The sequence below is a fragment of the Podarcis melisellensis genome (assembly GCF_964234715.1).
Source record: "Podarcis melisellensis genome assembly, chromosome: 4".
Lineage (NCBI taxonomy): Eukaryota > Metazoa > Chordata > Lepidosauria > Squamata > Lacertidae > Podarcis > Podarcis melisellensis.
Genome location: NC_138531.1, coordinates 3335172 through 3353781, shown reverse-complemented (window position 1 = coordinate 3353781; position 18610 = coordinate 3335172). Strand labels below are relative to the sequence as shown.

The 18610-nt window shown below is 46.4% G+C and overlaps 1 protein-coding gene across 12 annotated transcripts in view; it reads right to left on the bottom strand.

Annotated features, from left to right (window-relative positions):
• The window catches only part of PCDH17 (protocadherin 17), a 128003-nt gene extending 109645 nt beyond the window's left edge, over positions 1–18358 (bottom strand). For 5 of the 12 annotated variants that reach the window (XR_014167304.1, XM_081907291.1, XM_081907296.1 and 2 more), the window contains exon 1: positions 15689–18357. Coding sequence is in view for 11 of the 12 variants with exons in the window: in XM_081907291.1 (XP_081763417.1) it covers positions 15689–18289 (2601 nt within the window). In the remaining variant the exon portion in view is untranslated. Of the gene's footprint in view, positions 1–15688 lie in introns of all 12 variants that reach the window. The other 7 variants (XM_081907288.1, XM_081907293.1, XM_081907294.1 and 4 more) reach the window with 4 other exon arrangements.
• Between the last annotated feature and the right edge of the window lie 252 nt (positions 18359–18610).

Genomic DNA, 18610 nt, shown 5'->3' with positions numbered 1-18610 from the left:
TTGTGTCCTCATTGGTGGGTACTGACCTGCACCTTAGCTACTTTGTGCCTGGTTCACTATGAAAGACTGAAAAAGCTGGGCTGGAGGCCGTTCCCCCTTTGCAAGTCTCCAACAAAGGAAAGAGGAGAGGTTGCAGTAAGAAGGGATTCTGCTTGTGGCCTCCCATCACACACCCCAGCGATCTCTCAAAATGACCTTGGAGTCCAACAATCTCACTTTCCCGAATGAAAAAAAATGTGAAGGAGCAGACACGCTGGCAGCCACCTTAGCAGAACATCCCAAGCCATGGCTCAAGCACTCCACCAGCTTCAATGTTTCAGGACAGATATATGTCAGTTCTCCCACAATCAGTTCTTCCTTTAAAGCAAGCCTGAAGAACCTTTGATCCACCTGAGTTGAACGCAGCCTGCAAGAGTGTTTCATTGTTTTTGTATTTCTTGTTGTTGTAAGCTGTCCTGGACCCTTATGGCAAAGGGCAGGTCAATAATAATCACGGCCAGCCACTCCTAACTCTACCACCTGCCCCAGTCCAAGGGTCTTCCTCGTGCTGCAGAAAGAAGCAAGGGGGTCAAGCACTTGGCCGATCACAGTGCAGGGCCGCTGGGCTGCATTCGGTGGCACAGCTTACAGAACTATTTCCATTGCAGGGATGGGCATCCTGCGGGCCTCCAGGTGTTCTTGGGAGGACAACTCCTCTCACCCTCGGCCAGTGGCTGGTGTGGATGAGACTTGGGTACCCAACAGCACCCAAAGGGCCACACAACTTCCATCCCTTTTTTGCCCCCATGATTCTCTCCAGAATTAACAGCTCAGCAATCGGCAAAGACATGGGTGAAAATATGGCTACTAATATAATTTACTGGCAAGCTCTGGTATGGACTTGGGGTATTTATTAAAATGAATAAGTAAAAAGAAACCCAGGGGTGGCAATCCTATGGCAAGATCCACCGGGATGAGCAGCCTAGGATGCTGCAGGCAGCTGAGCTCAGCCGGTTTTAAGGGCACAAGTCCAACTCAGCCAAACCCAGACTGGCAGAACTTGCTCAGCGTGGCTCAGCAGGTCAAATCGCCCGAAGGGGGCACTCTGGGGCACAATGAGAGAGGGAGAAGGAGGCTGGATCCTAAGCAGGTTTGGCTCATCACCAGGAAACCCAGCACAGAATGTGAATTTAAAGGCTTGTTTTCCCTCTACCAAGGCTAAGGCAGGACGGCGGCAGCAACAGCCCTGCGAGCTACTGAATGGGCTTTGGGTCGCATGTAATTTTACACCAACTTAACTTACTTAACAGACTTGCTTTAGGCCAGGTTCTTGTGCGCAGGGTGGCTCCCCTAAACTGCCATCAAAAAGAAGAGATGGAGGCAGCATAGCTATCAACAAAATAATGAAATTGTTACAAATTATTCATTAAAAAACAAAATTGCAAATTGTGAAGTCCACGCCACTTAATGGCAAAATATATTTTAGCTACTATTAAAAATACATCAAAATCCTTCAAAATTTTGATGATGCTATTATTTACCTTTTGTTTTTAAATCCAATTGTCAATTATGTTCCAGTGGGGGGGTTGGGGGGGGAGGGAGGTTAAAGTATATATCTACAAAGCAAGAGAGACTTTACAGCTTTGAAGACTTGCAATTGATTTTTAATGCACAGCTTCAGACACTACAAAGGCTGTTCTCCTCTGATAAAGACAGTAAACAAGAAATTGTCCTTTAAATGTTCCCTTTAATGTTTTTTTTTCTTTAATTAAAAATCAATCAAAATAGTGCAGCAATTTTGTTTTTAAGTTCAAGGTTTCTGACAGAGTTTTGTTTTTATTTTTGTTCTGCACAATGAGAAGCTCCCAAGGTTGTTGCAGAGGCTGATAAATTCAGGAGTTGCAACCCTGGATTGATAGTCTGGAATCCTGGGCTGTTTAAACTAAACTAGGCATGACTCAGGATGGAGCAGCCAAATTTGTTTATACACATGTCTACCCCATTCAAGTATAAAACAAGAAATAGATCGGGGGGGGGGGCTATCCAGAAGCAAGCTCCATGGACACCACCCCTGAATTTTTTGGGGGGGAGGAAGGTGGGATATAACATATATATCATTGTGGCTGCCTGTTGCTTCTGCCGGTGTGACTCTTGTTATGGCCAGTCACTCTGGGGTCACTAGGGGCTTCCTGTGGAAGCACAGAAGGTTCCAGAAGGCAGCAAGCCGCCATGATGCCAAAGAGTTGCAGGAAGCACCAAGGAGACCGGGGGAAGCTGAAGGAAGACCAAATGGTTGTTATTTGCCCTTTTTAGAATCACAGAATTGTAGAGTTGGAAGGGACCCCAAAGGTCATCTGGTCCAACCCCCTGCAATGCTGGACTCTTACAGTGAATGAACTTGTTGTTGCCCTCAGTTGAAAGAAACAAATGCCAAATTTGAACATAATTCTGCCTCTACAACAATATGATTCTCAGGATATGGCCTGGGCTCACTGGCCTGAGTCACCTACGGAGATAACTCGGGGTGCTCTCTCAGTTTATGCACCCCACCCCTTCTACTGGTGAAAGAGTTCCTTGTCGGAGGGGGGCAGGGGACAATTCCATTGTCGACATTTCCTTCCTTACATACTTGCTTACACAGTTGATATGAAACAGTGAAAAAACCTTTCCTTATCCTAGGACTTTCTATTTGTTTAAGCCTTAAATTAATATTTGATCGAAGCAGACTCTGAAATAATAAACTATATTGTTATCCCAGGATACCACAGAATGTGGTAACTCCACTGTGCAGAAGCGCAAATGAACTTTAAAATCTTGTGCTTTTTTACTTGTGTTTTCTGTTTTCTGCTAATGGTAGACATTACTTTTTATTTTTAAAAAGTGCAGTGCTGCATTTTATCACTGGAAGCAGTTATTTTTAATAGAAATGCACCAAACAATAGAAATAACTCGTTATTTTAAAAAAAAAATTACTGAAACAAAATGATTTTTTAAAGTAACATCTAAATTATTTTAATGTATTCCATTCTTCTAATCAGACCAAAGCCTATTTATGTAGATTAGTTACATCTACAGTCTCAATTTATCCAACCTGTATTTATCCTTCGATCACAAAGCTTGTTAACTTAAATGGTCTTTTATTGTTATGATTCGTTTTCCCATAATTATGTAGTTTAACTGCCGGATTTTTTTCTGAATAAATATATGTAAACGCGCCAATCATATTCAGCCGTATTATGCTAGATGCTCAATGAACTGGAAGCAGCCATTTCAGTACAATAAAACTGCCTGGAAGTGTTCCAGGGCAGGGCCTGCAAATACCCGTAATCAACGCGTCAGAAGGACTAGAATGGGCAAAGGGAGGAAGGCTGGCACATGAATCTCAATAGATCGTCTGAAACATCATCTGAAATTAATTTCGGGTGTCGATCACTCCAAGAGCAAAATGAAAATAATTTTTAGAGAACACAGATGCCTAATTTCTGCTGCACGGGCACGGCCTTTATCAACACATCTGAGTTCTTCAGTCCCGTGAAACAAGCTTCTTACACATCACCCATCTGCCACTAAGCCTTGGGATACTGACGGCTTTGAAGACTTACAAGACCACTTCCGTCCCCCTGAACCAAACCTTCCTGCATTCTCACTCTCCCACTGGCTTTCTGAAATCTTTGGGCTTGGGGGAGTGGAGAAAGCAACAGAAATCCATTTACCAGCATATCCCTCCCTCTTCCCCAGGCTAGATACCCCAGAACAGAGAAGGTGGCAAGCCCCTCTGTTAGTTTCCTGCCTTCTCTTTATGAAGCCACCTGAGCAAGGCAGCTCAGGGTGTGACAAAGAAAGAGGGAAAGAGTTGAGCACAGTCCAGAACTGCAACCAATCAATTTAGCCAGCCAGAAGTCAATGATATTATCATTTCCAAATGGGGACAATGACTAATGTGAGGTAATACATCTAATTCACTTGGAGGTGGGTTTTTGTTTGTTTTTTGGTCTATTCTTTTAGTATCTCAATTGACTATAGGGCAGACTGGGCCAATTAACAATAAAGCAGAAAGCTGGATATATTACATGTCTGAAAGCTAAAGGTAAAGGTAAAGGGACCCCTGACCATTAGGTCCAGCTGTGACTGACTCTGGGGTTGCGGCGCTCATCTTGCTTTACTGGCCGAGGGAGCCGGCGTACAGCTTCCAGGTCATGTGGCCAGCAGGACTAAGCTGCTTCTGGTGAACCAAAGCAGCGCACGGAAACACTGTTTACCTTCCCGCCGAAACGGTACCTATTTATCTACTTGCACTTTGGCGTGCTTTCAAACTGCTAGGTCGGCAGGAGCAGGGACCGAGCAATGGAAGCTCACCTCGTCATGGGGAATCGAACCGCTGACCTTCTGATCGGCAAGTCCTAGGCTCTGTGGTTTAACCCACAGCACCACCCACATCCCGTCTGAAAGCTACTAGGATATAAATCCATCTGTGCGCCTTACCGATCTTATGCATAACCTAGAAATTCTAGTATTCTTCCTCTGTACCTCCCACAGCCCCACAGGTATATTCCACCTGCAGCAGCACAGGGGAGCAAGCCAGGGCTCCCCTCAGACCCTCTTCACTGCACCCAATGCGTATTTTTAATAATAATTATAAATGATTAAAGGTCTACACATTTAAATTAGCACAAAACTAGCCCCTGTTCGCAAGATTTGTGAACTTCTGTGTCACCCTAAGATATGATATAATGCAGGAGAACAACTCACAAGTAACTTGGATCATAGCTAGCTACATTGAGAAGCCTAAATCCATTCCTATGTTTTCTGAAAAAGAAAGATCAGGGTATGTTTTCCCCTTTAATTAAACAAGGCCAATGAAATACAGTAATGTTAATGAAAATGAGATTTAAAATCCAATCTTTTATGTGTCTACTCAGGAGCAAACTCCATCAAGTTCATTTGGACTTACTCTGCTGTATGAACAAAAAAAATTCCTTCCAGTAGCACCTTAAAGACCAACTAAGTCAGTTCTTGGTATGAGCTTTCGTGTGCATGTACACTTCTTCAGAACAGAACAGAACAGAACAGAGAACAGAAGTGTGCATTCACACGAAAGCTCATACCAAGAACTGACTTAGTTGGTCTTTAAGGAATTTTTTTTGTTTTGACTATGGCAGACCAACATGGCTACCTATCTGTAACTAGTCTGCTGTATAAGTCTGCACCCTGAGAGGAGCAGCTGCCACAGAAGAGATTCAAGGTTCTTTCTGCAAACTATGTCAAAATTAGGGATGGGGAGAAATTTGATCAGTCCACATTTTAATTCAAACCTACCTCATTCACAATTCCCAAAACAATATGCAAACTGAAATGCAGGTGTACAAAAAGGATACAGTAGGGATAAATGTGCAAAAATGCATTGTATTAGGGGGGAATTCATGCAAAAATGTGTATATTAGGAGAAATGTGCGCATGCACACACACACAGCATATAAATGCTCATACTGACTTAAAACAAAATATCTCCAGCTGATGCAAAATTAGATCAAATTCAATTTAAGACTGGAGAAGTGAGAAACTGAGAGAAACTAAAATCGACAGATTTCTCCATTCCTTGTCAAAATGTCACTCCTCATAAAAGCACCTCCTGTTCTACCAAGCTGAAGATTCATAGCTATGGATAGACCTCTCCTCCCACTAACAGTGGAAATGGGTCCATTTATATTAATTTGGACATCTCCTGCATATACTGAATCTAATTTAAGACTAGTCTCATTCTTAATTGACAGCACCACACTCCTTATGCTGCCAACACAAGTCCCTCCCTGCCACAGAGTATAGAGCCATGGGTGGCAATGACACGCCCTACCGCGGGCTTCTCTTTCCAAAGCTTACTAAAGCAAGAGGGGCTGGCGAGGGCTGGCAGGTGTCAAACCCAACAATATCTAAGAGGCCCTGCCAGGAAGCAGCCAGGGAAGCCAGGAACGGTGGGAACTACATTTTCTATGGTTCCTGTTGGCCCTGGTCGCTGCTGCGCACGCTGACAGCAGGGTGCAGGATCTGAAGCACCAGTGAAGAACCTCCAGCCCACCAGCCTAACTGGACATGACCCAGCAAAGAGCTAAATTGGGCCTGAGAGGACATTTCCCCCCAAACACATCCACCTGGCCCACACCAGACGTCATACAAGACATTATGTAGGGGCAAGTAAAGAAGATGAGGTGGCAAATAAATCACTGAGATGCTGATTGTTTTTGGAAGACGGGGCTGTCAGAGAGCTCCACGGGGACCATCTGCACTGATGAGATTCTCAGCACTTTGAAGTCCATTTGCAAACTGCTTGTATTCAATCCTCTTGCAAACGAACAACAAAGGCACCCATCAGCTGATTGGCACTGAGAGCTATACCAGATCAAATAGCACACACTGGACAGATGACCTGCAAAAAGGCAAACCTAAGTCAGATGTTGCTAACCTAAAGCAAGAGCAGATCAATCCAAGGATCCTTCTTAGCACAGCTGAGACCTTACATGGAGAAGTCAACCTATATAGAAAACTGCGAGTGCAAACGGATATGGATAGAATACCTACTGCAGCTAGATACAGTGGTACCTCGGGTTACATACGCTTCAGGTTACGGACGCTTCAGGTTACACACTCCGCTAACCCAGAAATAGTACCTCGGGTTAAGAGCTTTGCTTCAGGATGAGAACAGAAATCGTGCTCCAGCAGCGTGGCAGCAGCAGGAGGCCCCATTAGCTAAAGTGGTGCTTCAGGTTAAGAACAGTTTCAGGTTAAGAACGGACCTCCGGAATGAATTAAGTACTTAACCCGAGGGACCACTGTATTGCACTATCCAAAGTGTTTTCCCCACAGAGTCTGTCTAATTTTGTTTGTTTGTTTACTGAATTTATATACTGCCCTATATCCAGAAGCCTCAGGGCGGTTAACAGAGTAAAAACAGTATATAAAACCACAAAATACATAATTAAAATAAAAACAACAACCCAATACCCCCCCCCCACAAAATACAGATGAACCTGCATACCTGGATACGCAAAAGGAATGCATGCTGCCTAGGACCACAACAACCAGTTTCTTCCCATATTGCTGGTCAGCCACACATGCTGTTGTGCCTGAGTATACCTGAGTATCTCTGGTGCTTGGAAATAGTTTTGCTGAATAACATTTTCAGCCCACAGAACTGCTCTTTATCTAGAGAACACCAATAGTGTCACCATGGATTTAATGAAGGTGCTTTCATTTCAAATGCATCATTAATCCTCCATTCTCACAAAAGCAGTATGTCCCTTCTTGGCTTCTTATCTTGTAGCTTCACTATCAATGTTGCAAAAATCTCCCTCAAACCATGGCAGCAATGAAACCCCTCCCAGCAATTGGTCGTGGTGCTGTGACACCTTGGAGGCTGCGCATACATAACAGCTATGGGAAAATTGCTGAGTCTTGTTAAGGAGAAGGAAAAAGACAGGAGGACCTGCATAGATAGGTCAGGTAGCTAAGGAATGCAGATCATAAAGGAAGTAAGTTGAAGAATGAAGGGATAAAGGCAAAAACATGTCTGAGAAAAACCACACTTAAGATCTAGAGAAGTGAGGCTGGATGGCACTGAAGAAGGATGGAGACAAGCAAGAGCTGGAGAAGCTTAGACACTGAGTTTCAGGATCCAATAATGTATTAGCTTGCCAAGAGTTGACAGTTGTGTAGAAACTGGGATTCTGCCAGATCTGCCTTCTCATTGCAGCTACACTGTGACACTTGCAGTCCAAAGCAGGCTGTGGGAGCCAAGGGGAAGTAGGGTGGAGAACTGAATTGGACATCTTGATTTGAATGGACCATCTGTCATTCACTGCAAACTTCTAGTATGCATACTTTCAAAGTTCTCAAACTCTGAGGGTTCCTCGGTTAACACAATGGGAAAATCTATTTAAGCCTTCAGCACATAGTCCTCAGAGTCAATCTCCAGAACCAATTTTCCCCTCCAGGAAGGCTGGCTTTCCAATTCCCCATCTGCAAAGTATAAGGAAAGGGAAACTAAAGTGCAATCCCAACTGGGTTATTGTGGGCAGCCAAAATGGGTTCAGATTGAAGACCTGATGGAGAGGTCTGCTCTAATGGTTTCTAAAGCAACTGGTCAGGAAGCCAGGGTAGGTGGTCTTTGAGAAAGAGTGAAGTGTTTTGGCTTGGCAAAGTGGGCTTTGTCATGGTGATCTACAACTTGTGCAAGCTGGGCTTAGCAGGCTTCATTTACGGCTAGACGTGGTATTATATTAAATACAAGATCACACTGAATGTACTGGTATTTTTGTGTGTTTTAAGCAGGAGCCATGGGGAGCCTCCTTCAGGACGGGGACTGAAGAGAGGAAGTTATTCCTCCCCCCCCCCCATAAAGCACAGCTTCCCTCCCACAGTAAATAGCTGCTTCCTGATCATATCCTTACCCTTGTGGCTGATTTTTAAAATATACATTAAAAGGATCATTTATTTGACATAATTTATAGTTGCCCGCTTAAAATATACTGACAATTCTTTGTAAAGCATCTAGATCTGAGGCTTCTCAGTACAATTTCTGGATAGTGACGGACTTTGCTAAAAAACCAAGAAATCTCAAGTTCAAATCTTGTCTTTGACATAAAATCACTGGGTGGCTTAACACAGATCCCTGGCCTGGTTCAGACAATCACAACACAAAAACCACAGCTGAGGGGGTTGGGAATGAGCTGTGGAAAGACTTGGATTCAGGTACTTCCTTTCCTCTCTGCTAGAGGAGCAGCTTAAAAGCTGCACATTGCACCCAAACTTAGGGAACTGTGGTTTCTTCTTACCAAAATTAGTTTAAACAAACCACAACCAGTGGGAGAGATGAAAAGCAGGGCTCATTCCATCAGCTCTGCAAGAAAGACCAGCTCATCAGGCACTTCCTGCCCTTGAACGGTTTATATGGCAGCTGAGGTAGCATTTACAAATGTATACAGTCATTCTGAATGTTTTTTATATAGACTGTTTCTGAGAAGGTCTGACTATCGTATTTGGGTGAAATATTGTTTCAACGAACCCCTTCTGTTCTTGGAAGCCAGAACAAGGATTTTCACTAGCGCTGTGGAGCTTTCCCCCCTTTGCTCCCCCAAATCTACTCGGGGGGGTTGCAACAACCCCCAAACAGCATGCGAGGGAATGAGAGGGGAGGATGATCCATCAGTGAGGCGGAAATGCAGGGGCTGACGGAACAATCTCCTTGCCGCTACACTGAATTCCACTTGTATTATTTGGTCCCATGCAGTCTTCATAGTAATTACAACAAAATGGTGATACTATGCAATCCTCCTAAGCATGCATACTGAAAGAGGGGAAATCTGTGGTCCTCCAGCTGCCACCAGCCCCAAGCAGAATAGTACAATTCTTGCACTGAATAAGGAAGTCACATTAAAACATCTGGGCCTGACTTCTGAGGAAACCTCCTTCAGCACATGCTGCATGAGTTCTGGGACACAGGCCCTCATTATTTATTTTTCAAAACAGGAATATCAGCCAGAGATCCAGGCAGCTAGTGAATTTCATTAACTCCTGTTACCTGAAAATTGCTACACACATGAAGGATGAAAACAAAATTAAGAAGTATGTGGCAAATCTGGTAGTGGATTTTTCAGTGTGTAACATAAACACAGCATCTTAAAAAAGAAGAATTCTCCCCCTTTCCTGTTGCTGTGTCCTCAGGCTCTATTAAGCCTTCTCAGAACAGACACACTGAAGTTCCTAACAGCAAGCAATGCAACAATAGCACATATAGATGAACAGCATGAACACAGCTTATGGGTTTTTTCTTCCCCCCCCCCCCCGAAGTCTCTTCTCTTCTCAGATGCTACTAGGGACACCTGGTGATGAGGTTGCATTGGGATTTGACAGTAATCTGTCAGCACATCGTAAACATCAGGTGCCTGGAAGTATTATGAACGATCTGTACTTTATCTTAAAATGTTACAGGACTGCCTACCACAGCAAACCGTGGCGATTCTCAGCTTGAGAGTTTCTTGCAAAATGGCCTTTTTTGTTGCCACTGCTCAATAAAAATCTGCAGCCGTGGTTCTCTTATTCTGTCTCCACTTTTGCTATATTTACAAATCTCTCCGCACCAGATCACAAGTACAATCGTAAATATTCTCTATGATCATCAGCACGACTTGCATATGTAGATAGTTTTCAATGCTGCTGTCATGTCACTTTAAAGAACCTATATCTGCTGCTTTCCCTTTATCCATCAACTCTTTCATCTTTCTGAAAATGTAGAGAAAAAGAAAGAGTGGCTTGTATGCCAAAAGTAAAAAAACACACCCCAAAAACAAGCCTTTTGTGTGTGACTGTTAGCATGAAATTACTGCACTTATCCACACAAGTTTTCTTCTTCTGATTTTACATGCAAGGATGCTTATATCTGAAAGAAACAGAACAAATCCCTGTTTGCCTTACTTAAGTGACTTGGGTCTGTATAAGAACTGTCCAGCAGGTTCAGATGAAGGTTACAAACAGGAAACAACAGGGCAGGGGGAATCTATTATAATTAGCCATGTCATGAGAAAAGCTTACACATAACATGCCTTCTGGATTTTATTTTTTGAGTATTCATCAAGCCCTGCACATCCAACTAGGAGAGGGCCGAAAGGATGTAAGGAGTCCGGCGGTCCTGAAGGACCCAAGTTGTTAAGGGTTTTGTAGAATAATGCAAGAACCCTGAACTTGGGGAAGTCACTCTCTCCCCAGCCTCCTCAGCCCAGAGTAACCTCACAATAATAGGAGTATGTAATACTATATTACACATCCAAAATAAGGGTGAGATGAAGCTCTACTTTTTCTCCCATGCAATCCCCTCTGGATTACCTGAACATGAAAACCAGCCACCATGGATCATTCCATCTTAGAGCCAGTTCCCTAACCAAGAAAGGTTCACCCTTGCTAGTATTCCTGTTTCTGTGGGAGCTTGTTCTAAAAGGGGTGGAAATGGATCAGAACTCCCTGCTCCTGCAATTGCCATGTTGTGCTGCCTTTTAGATTTCATGATTTATAACACGATAACTGTTCCAGATGCATAGTATTACAAAATGTAGTCTGTTCTGCAATCATGCAAAAAGGAAATAAACACCCAGAGAGTTTTACTAGTAGATCTTGGGGGGGGGGAGGTTAACAGTTTGTTCTGAAGACTAAAAAGCATGGAGATTTAAAGAGTTCACAGTTCCAAATGTATGGGGGTAAGGGATTGGGGTTCCCTTTTTAAAACACATCCCAAAAAACATTTGAACTATTTTAGCATTTTGGCTGTTGTGGTTCTTACTGAAATTTGAATTTGAGGTATCAACATCAGGTGCACTGATAACTTTCTACACTTGGATTATTTGCCACTGTGAAAAGAAAAAGACACAGAAATCCAACATATCAGTTACTTTTCCTTCTGCAGGGAGATTTTTATTTTTCCCCATGGGAAAGAATTCAATGAGATTCCTCCAGCTGCAGCCTGATGTGATATAGTCCCAGAAAAGCTGTACCGTACCATATGACTGCGACACTTGTGTAGGAAAGGTGAAGAGCCAGCTAATAACGCAGTCGCTTCCTTTTAAAGCCCATGTTATTTGCGGGAAAGAGTATTATTTCACGCTAGCGCCAGCATCTTGAGGCATCCTGGCCTGCTGGGTCAAGATTCGTATTCATTTCTGAGGAAGTATTTTTATTTAACTCCCTTAACCTGGGTTTCTAGCACTGGTCCATCTGTACCATTGCATGAAATGGAGCAATTCAACGAGCCTTTCCCTATCCTAGCATTTTCAAGCCAAAAATGGAGGAAAGTGACATTTCTGCCCAGGAAAAGACAGGAGAAGCTTCACAGGAGGCATTTAAGCAGGGGCTGGATGGCCAACTGCAGCTCCCACACAGAACATGAGGCTGGAGCAGAAGCTCTAAGATTCTGTCCTAAGCTCCAGGATGGAGGTTTCCATTACTAGCTGCAGATTGGAAGTAGCTCCTCAACTTGTACCCAAGGAGCCTCATACCCACAACCCACAGAAATCAGTCACCTACCACTTGATTGAAATATCTTTTTCGAGAACATGTAACGCCAGGGGCACTATGACTTATGGCCTAAACCTTGGGGCCCCTGATTTTCCCAGGTGAAAAAAAGGAGGGAAAATTTAGTCTGCTGACTCCATAATCCCCTCTGCCACACCATGTTACAGATCCTGCAGTTAGTTCCCATCCATGGTTAGCATTTTATTACATATATACAGAAACCACAGAACACCTTTTTAAGGGAGGAAATTCCTCTTTCAGTTTTATATAAATTTCAGGACAAAAAGATATTATGCAGTATTACAATGTAAAAAAGGAAAACAAGTCATGTTTGCCAACTGGGATTTTACACTACATTAAAATCTTTAATGATTCAGCACCATCAATACATGTGTTATTTGCTCTAGATGGATAATTACATGGTTTTAGCAAAATATAATTCTCTAAGATTTAAGTAACTATTACACTAGATAAAAATGGTTTTGGAGAGGGTGGGTTTTAGAGGGTTTGGTATTCTAATTACTCCATTTTACATTTTTAAGACAGACATGATCTAGACAAATGCCACTAGGAAAAAAAATATCCATTTTAAATGCATGAATTATAAATCAAATTACCTTCCGTTCTGCCCTAACCTGATATTCTTCCTCCAAGTGTCACTTTTTGTTAAAATCAATTTCAAATTTTGAGTATTGCTCAGCTCACCTAATTGATAGCAACACACATTCATGATAAGCATAAAATGAAATTGTTTCTGTAATACAACTCAATAGTGGGAATTGAAGAATCGTTCACAGTGACCTTGCAAGGGGGTTTGCAGTTATTAAAAGACATAACTCTGCTGGATCAGTGACTGCAGTATTTGGGCCTAAGGCTTGCCAGATATCAGCACCCCAGCCTCAGAGCAATTGGAGATTAGTCCATCATAATGACGTACCAGGGAAGTGTGGATGGCAACCTATTATATGGGCGGGGGGGGGGCATGCTGGAGGCCCACAGGATTCCTTTTGGTGGAGACAGCTTCTGCTCTCCCCTCAACATTGGTTCCAAGAGCTGCACTCCCCACCCCCAGAAATGAACAACAGCCTATTCACCTACATAGGAACTTGAAACATGAGCCATTCAGCGACACCATTCGAGTGGGAGTTCAAAATGTGTATGGGCACATTTTGTGTTCTGTCTCTTGGTGACTCTGGAGTGTGACGAAGTGTAACTTGCAGCAGGACAGAATGTAGGAGAGTGGCTTTCTGAAGCCCAATTCCACACATGTTTACTCAGAAATAAATCCCCTTAATGTCAATGGATCTTACTCCACGTATGTTTGCATAGGATTGCTGCGAGCGGCAGAAAGACAAAAAAGAGCAGCAACCTTAAGTATATGAAATCATGCAGAAATGAAAATCTCAAACCCATTATAATTTCTTTTCAGTGCACCAAGATCAAGAGAGCAACTTTCCCCATTAAGCCTGGAACATAAATGAGTCTCTGTCACTTCTGATACACTTAGATCATTCCCCTGTGACTCAGAACAGCATATTAGAAGCAACCCGGGACAAAACATACGACACTGGCAACGTGTTTAGCAGCCATTATCCAGAGCCTGCACAAGGTTGTTTTGTCATAGGCAAACATCATTCCACAACCATCACTATTTGTACACAGAAGAAAACAAACCCAGGTCAAGTCCTGTTCCATGGGGCTTAGACCCAATCTACTCATCATGCAGAATAAATGAAGGGGTAGAACTTTGAAATGTACCGCTTCAAATTTTAGGTGAGGGTGGGTCATGCTTTTTATGCTCCCTGCATGTAATAGACCAGCACATCAACAAGAGCTGAATCCCAATGTATATAGTATTTTACTACCATGCAGAGAGCTTGCATAAAACAGTGTTTGAAAAAATATGACCCAACCCCCTGCAAACTGAAGTGGAACAATCTAGAATGCAACAACTTCATCCTGAATTAGGTGTAGATTGAGACACACCCCAGTGAAGTCCTCAGGTTTCAGCAAAACTGAGCTTAAACGTAAGCCTCCTGGTCCAGGCTATTGGGATGCCATCTATAGCCCACTGGCTCGACAACAGCCCTCTGAAATGAGAAGGGCATGATTTGGAAATACTGAGACCCTGGGAGATGACTTCCATAGCATCATTATTCCAAACCAATGATCTTCCTCCTTGAAGAAAATAATTTCCTTCTCTGAATTAAAACCAATAACCAATGCACAACATTCCACCCTCGTTTGCAAGTAGAGAGATGAGTGGCATGCAACCCACCCCAAGATGAGCATGCTTAAATTAGTCATTACAGGTAGACAGTTGTGCATGTGCTTCAGTCTCTACTAGACTTTAAAAGTAATTAATTCTGGCTGGATCATTGCCATTCCACAAACATCTGCCATCAGTTTCAGGTAAAAGCATAATGTAGCCCCACATGTACTTGCACCATTTCAGAGCAGATTTACACACACATGCACGCTACTAGACAGTTCAGCGGTGCAACCCTTGATAAATGCTGGCTGAATGGATGAACTGACTCCACTGAAAAGCACTATAGTCAAGAGAATGTACAATATTAAAATGTTACCCATTGTATTCAAACTCTGATGGTCCATTCATACATGCAAGTCACCATTTGATTTGCTGCCATCAAATGAGGAGCACGCATGCCTGCAGGGTCAGCCTGAAGTCCTTGGCTACAAGGCAAAAATCAAAATGTTGATTCATGCCAAGAATAAATATTGTGCTTTCACTTCCTTTTTATTTATTTGTTTGTATATTTGAATCCCATGAAGTGGAGCTAAACATATAAATTAAACATATACACGGCTAAACATATATTCTCAATCCAGTTGAAGTTAAGCACAATCTGAGCCAACGGGGGGCGGGGGGCGGGTAACGGCACATGGCTAAAACCTTTTCTGTGGAATTTAAAAGTGTTTAACTTTCATAAAATAGTAGCAATCTAGCAAATCTCACTGCAGAATTTATGTCTCTTTTAACTGCTTAGTTATTTTGGTCATGAAGAAAAAGTGGCAAGGGCACACAGTACTCTTATGTCAAATATAAATATTATGTGTACAGTATATCTCTGTGTACAGATATATTTAATAGGACATTCTAAACATGAAAACATACATTTGCAAACAGAATTCACCTTGACATACACGAATGGAGAGCTACATACACTGCATCTGCAAATTCCCTCAAATCAAACCCCATATATGTAGATATATTTTTTATTAAACTGAACAATATCTACCATCTCCACTTAGCAGCGAGGGATGGGCCTACCCATTTTCCCTGGGAATATTACAGTGAAACCTCAGACAAAGCACCTCTGCTGGCCAATTTCCAGTTCTGAGAAACCTGATCAAACATAGTGGTTCTTAGGTGTAAATGTGCACCAGTTTCACAGTACCGTAATGCTTCATTGGTGTGCCATTTTTTATTTTTATTTTGCTGACCTAACTTCCAATCAACCTGCTACCAATGAAGTGAAACAAGAATCAGGCCCAAATGCAGGCAGGTTTTTGAACCCTGAGCCAACCCATCTTGGGGGATGCCTGGAGAGAGGCCTCTCAGCAGGTTTCACTGCAGACCTAAAATGCAACTGGGCAGTGAGGGAGTTTCGGGTGATTTCTAAAAGTCTCCTACCTGAATTATGGACATCCGGCTCGGGGGAGCCTCACTGACGTTAGTCCCTTGCCCTGTGAAGCTGGTGTGGCACCCCACATGCCCCTGCGGCACAGTCAGGTTGTTGGAGGCAGGTTTCAGGTACATCACCTCCGACCTGGGCGAGCTCAGGGGCAGCCGGGTCTGGTAGTCAAAGTACATGGGGGACGTGGCCAAGGAGGGGCTGCTGACCACGTTCATGACATTGAGGGGCCCCCGGCTGTCCTCCCCTTCACTGGGCACGAGCATAATGTCGTTCTTGCTTATCTTCTTCTTCTTGCCCTTGCTCCCGCCGCTGCCTCCTCCCCCACCTCCGCCACCACCCCCTCCACCCAGCTGGGGGTGGCTGTACTCAGCAATGCGGCAGTTGTAGGTGCGGATCTCCTTGTTCTCCCGCTTGCACTTCACGGCAATGGTGATCATGGCAGCCAGGAGGATGATGGAAACGGTGCTCAGGGTGACGATCAGAGGCAGGGACAGGTCCCAGTGGGGTCGCCTGTGCTGCTCGCCATTCACCTGGGGCTCACCTGCTTCAGGCAGAGGTCCAGCCAAGGCCCGCACAATCAGCTTGGCCACTGCGGAAAGGCTGGGCTTTCCGTGGTCACTGACCTTGACCACCAGCTCAGCCACAGGGCTCAGCTCTTCCCAGTAAGGGTGCAGTGTGCGGATCTCCCCACTGGTTGGGTCCATCTCAAAGAGGTGCTCCTCATTGCCTTCCACAATCTCGTAGGTGAGGCGCCCACTTTCCCCAAAATCGCTGTCCATGGCACGGACAGTGCCCACGGGATACCCAACGCCAGCGTTCCGCGGGACCTGGAGCTCGGCGGTGTCATTGATGAGGGCTGGCAAGACAATGAGAGGAGCGTTGTCGTTGACATCCAGGACAGTGACGCGGACGGTGGCGTTGCTCTCTCGGTGGGGGGAGCCAGAGTCTTTGGCCAAGACATGGAACTCAAAGTGCTTGGTCTGCTCATAGTTGAAGCTACGCAAGGCATAGATGGCGCCATTGGTGGGGTTGACGGAGACATAGGTGTAGATGGAGACGTCACCCACGTGCCCTGGCAGGATGGAGTAGGACACTGTGCCGTTCTGCCCCAGGTCTGGGTCCTTGGCCAGCACAGAGCCCAGGTACTCCCCGGGGATGTTGTTCTCAGGGACCTGCAGCACGTAGAGGCTCTTACTGAAGCGGGGAGGGTTGTCGTTCTCGTCCAGGATCCTGACAGAGAAGGATTTGGTGGAGTTGAGTGGAGGGCTGCCCCCGTCTCTCGCCAGGATGGTGACATTGTACTCGTCCTGCACCTCTCTGTCCAAAGGCCGGTCTGTCACCACGGTGTACAAGTTGTCATAGTTCTCCTCCAGGGTGAAGGGCACGGCCCCGTCCCCGCCGCTGCCATCCCCTTGCACCCGGCACTGCAGCTGCCCGTTTTTGCCCGAGTCACGATCCGTCACTCTCACCAGGGCGATAACGGTGCCGGGAGGAGCCGCCTCGCTCAGCGCCCCTTGGCGCACCGAGACGAAGCCGATGGTGGGCGCGTTGTCGTTGCGGTCGACGAGGCGCACGGTGACTTTGCAGTGGGCCGGGATGGGGTTGGGCCCCAGGTCGCGCGCCTGCACGTCGATCTCAACGAGGCCGCCCTCCTCGTAGTCCAGGTTGCCCTTGACGCGGATCAGGCCCGTCTGCGGGTCGATGCTGAAGAGCTCCCGGACCCGCTCGGGCGCGTAGCCGCTGAACGAGTAGAGCACCTCGCCGTTGGTGCCCTCGTCGGCGTCGGTGGCGTTGAGGTCGATGACGGCCGTGCCCAGCGGCGCGTTTTCGGGCAGCTCCACCACGTAGGAGGCGGCCTCGAAGACGGGGCTGTTGTCGTTGGAGTCGATGAGGCGCACGTTGAGCTGCACGGTGCCCGAGCGCGGAGGGTCGCCGCCGTCGAGCGCCGTCAGCACGAGCGTGTGGTGGCTCTGCTCCTCGCGGTCGAGCGGCTTCTGCACCACCAGCTCGGGGAACTTGGTGCCGTCGCCGCGGGCCTTGACGTCGAGCGAGAAGAGGCCGTAGTCGTCGCGGGTGAGCACGTAGGTGCGCAGCCCGTTCTCGCCGGCGTCCGGGTCGTGGGCGCTGGCCAGCGGGAAGCGGGTGCCCGGCGCCGCGTTCTCGGAGATGTCCAGGTCCACCTGGTCCGACGGGAAGGCGGGCGCGTTGTCGTTCAGGTCCTGGATCTCCACCTTGATCATGCAGATCTCCTGGTCGTTGGCGAAAACCTCGAGCGACAGCTGACACTTGGCGCTGCGCCGGCACAGCGCCTCGCGGTCCAGGCGCTGCTTGGTGTACAGCAAGCCGCTCTCGCCGTCCACGTCCAGCAGGTGCGGCGCCGAGTTCTCCAGCACGCGGAAGGTGGACTTGGCGCCGCGGGCGCGCTCCAGGGACGGCAACCCGCCGCCCGCGCCGGGCTGCAGCCGGGCATCGCGGCCGATGTTGCCGATCACCGTGCCGGCGCCCTGCTCCTCGGGCACCGAGTAGTTCAGGTTCTTGAGCGCCAGGGCAGGCAGAGCCCAGCACAGCAGCAGGCAGCAGGCCGAAAGGGGCCACATCCCCGGGCGCGCCCACCAAGCCCCCTGACGAGGCCGCCCGCTCTGCCGTCGCTCCCCGCGGCCGGGAGTCGCGCCCGCCGCCTCGCTGCGCCCCGGCTCGCCGCCGCCGCCGCCGCCGCCTCGCTCAAGTTCCAGGACCTGTTGCTGGCCAAGATCCGCGCAGCCCCGCCAGCCCCACCATGGAGGCAGCGCGCGGGCGGGCGGGCGGGCGGGCGGACGGGTCCCCCTTGCTGCGTCCGACTTCGGGGTGCGGGGCGCGAGCGGGGCGGAGAGAACAATTCAGAACCACGCCGCTTCTTTTCTGGACCCGAAGCAGAAATC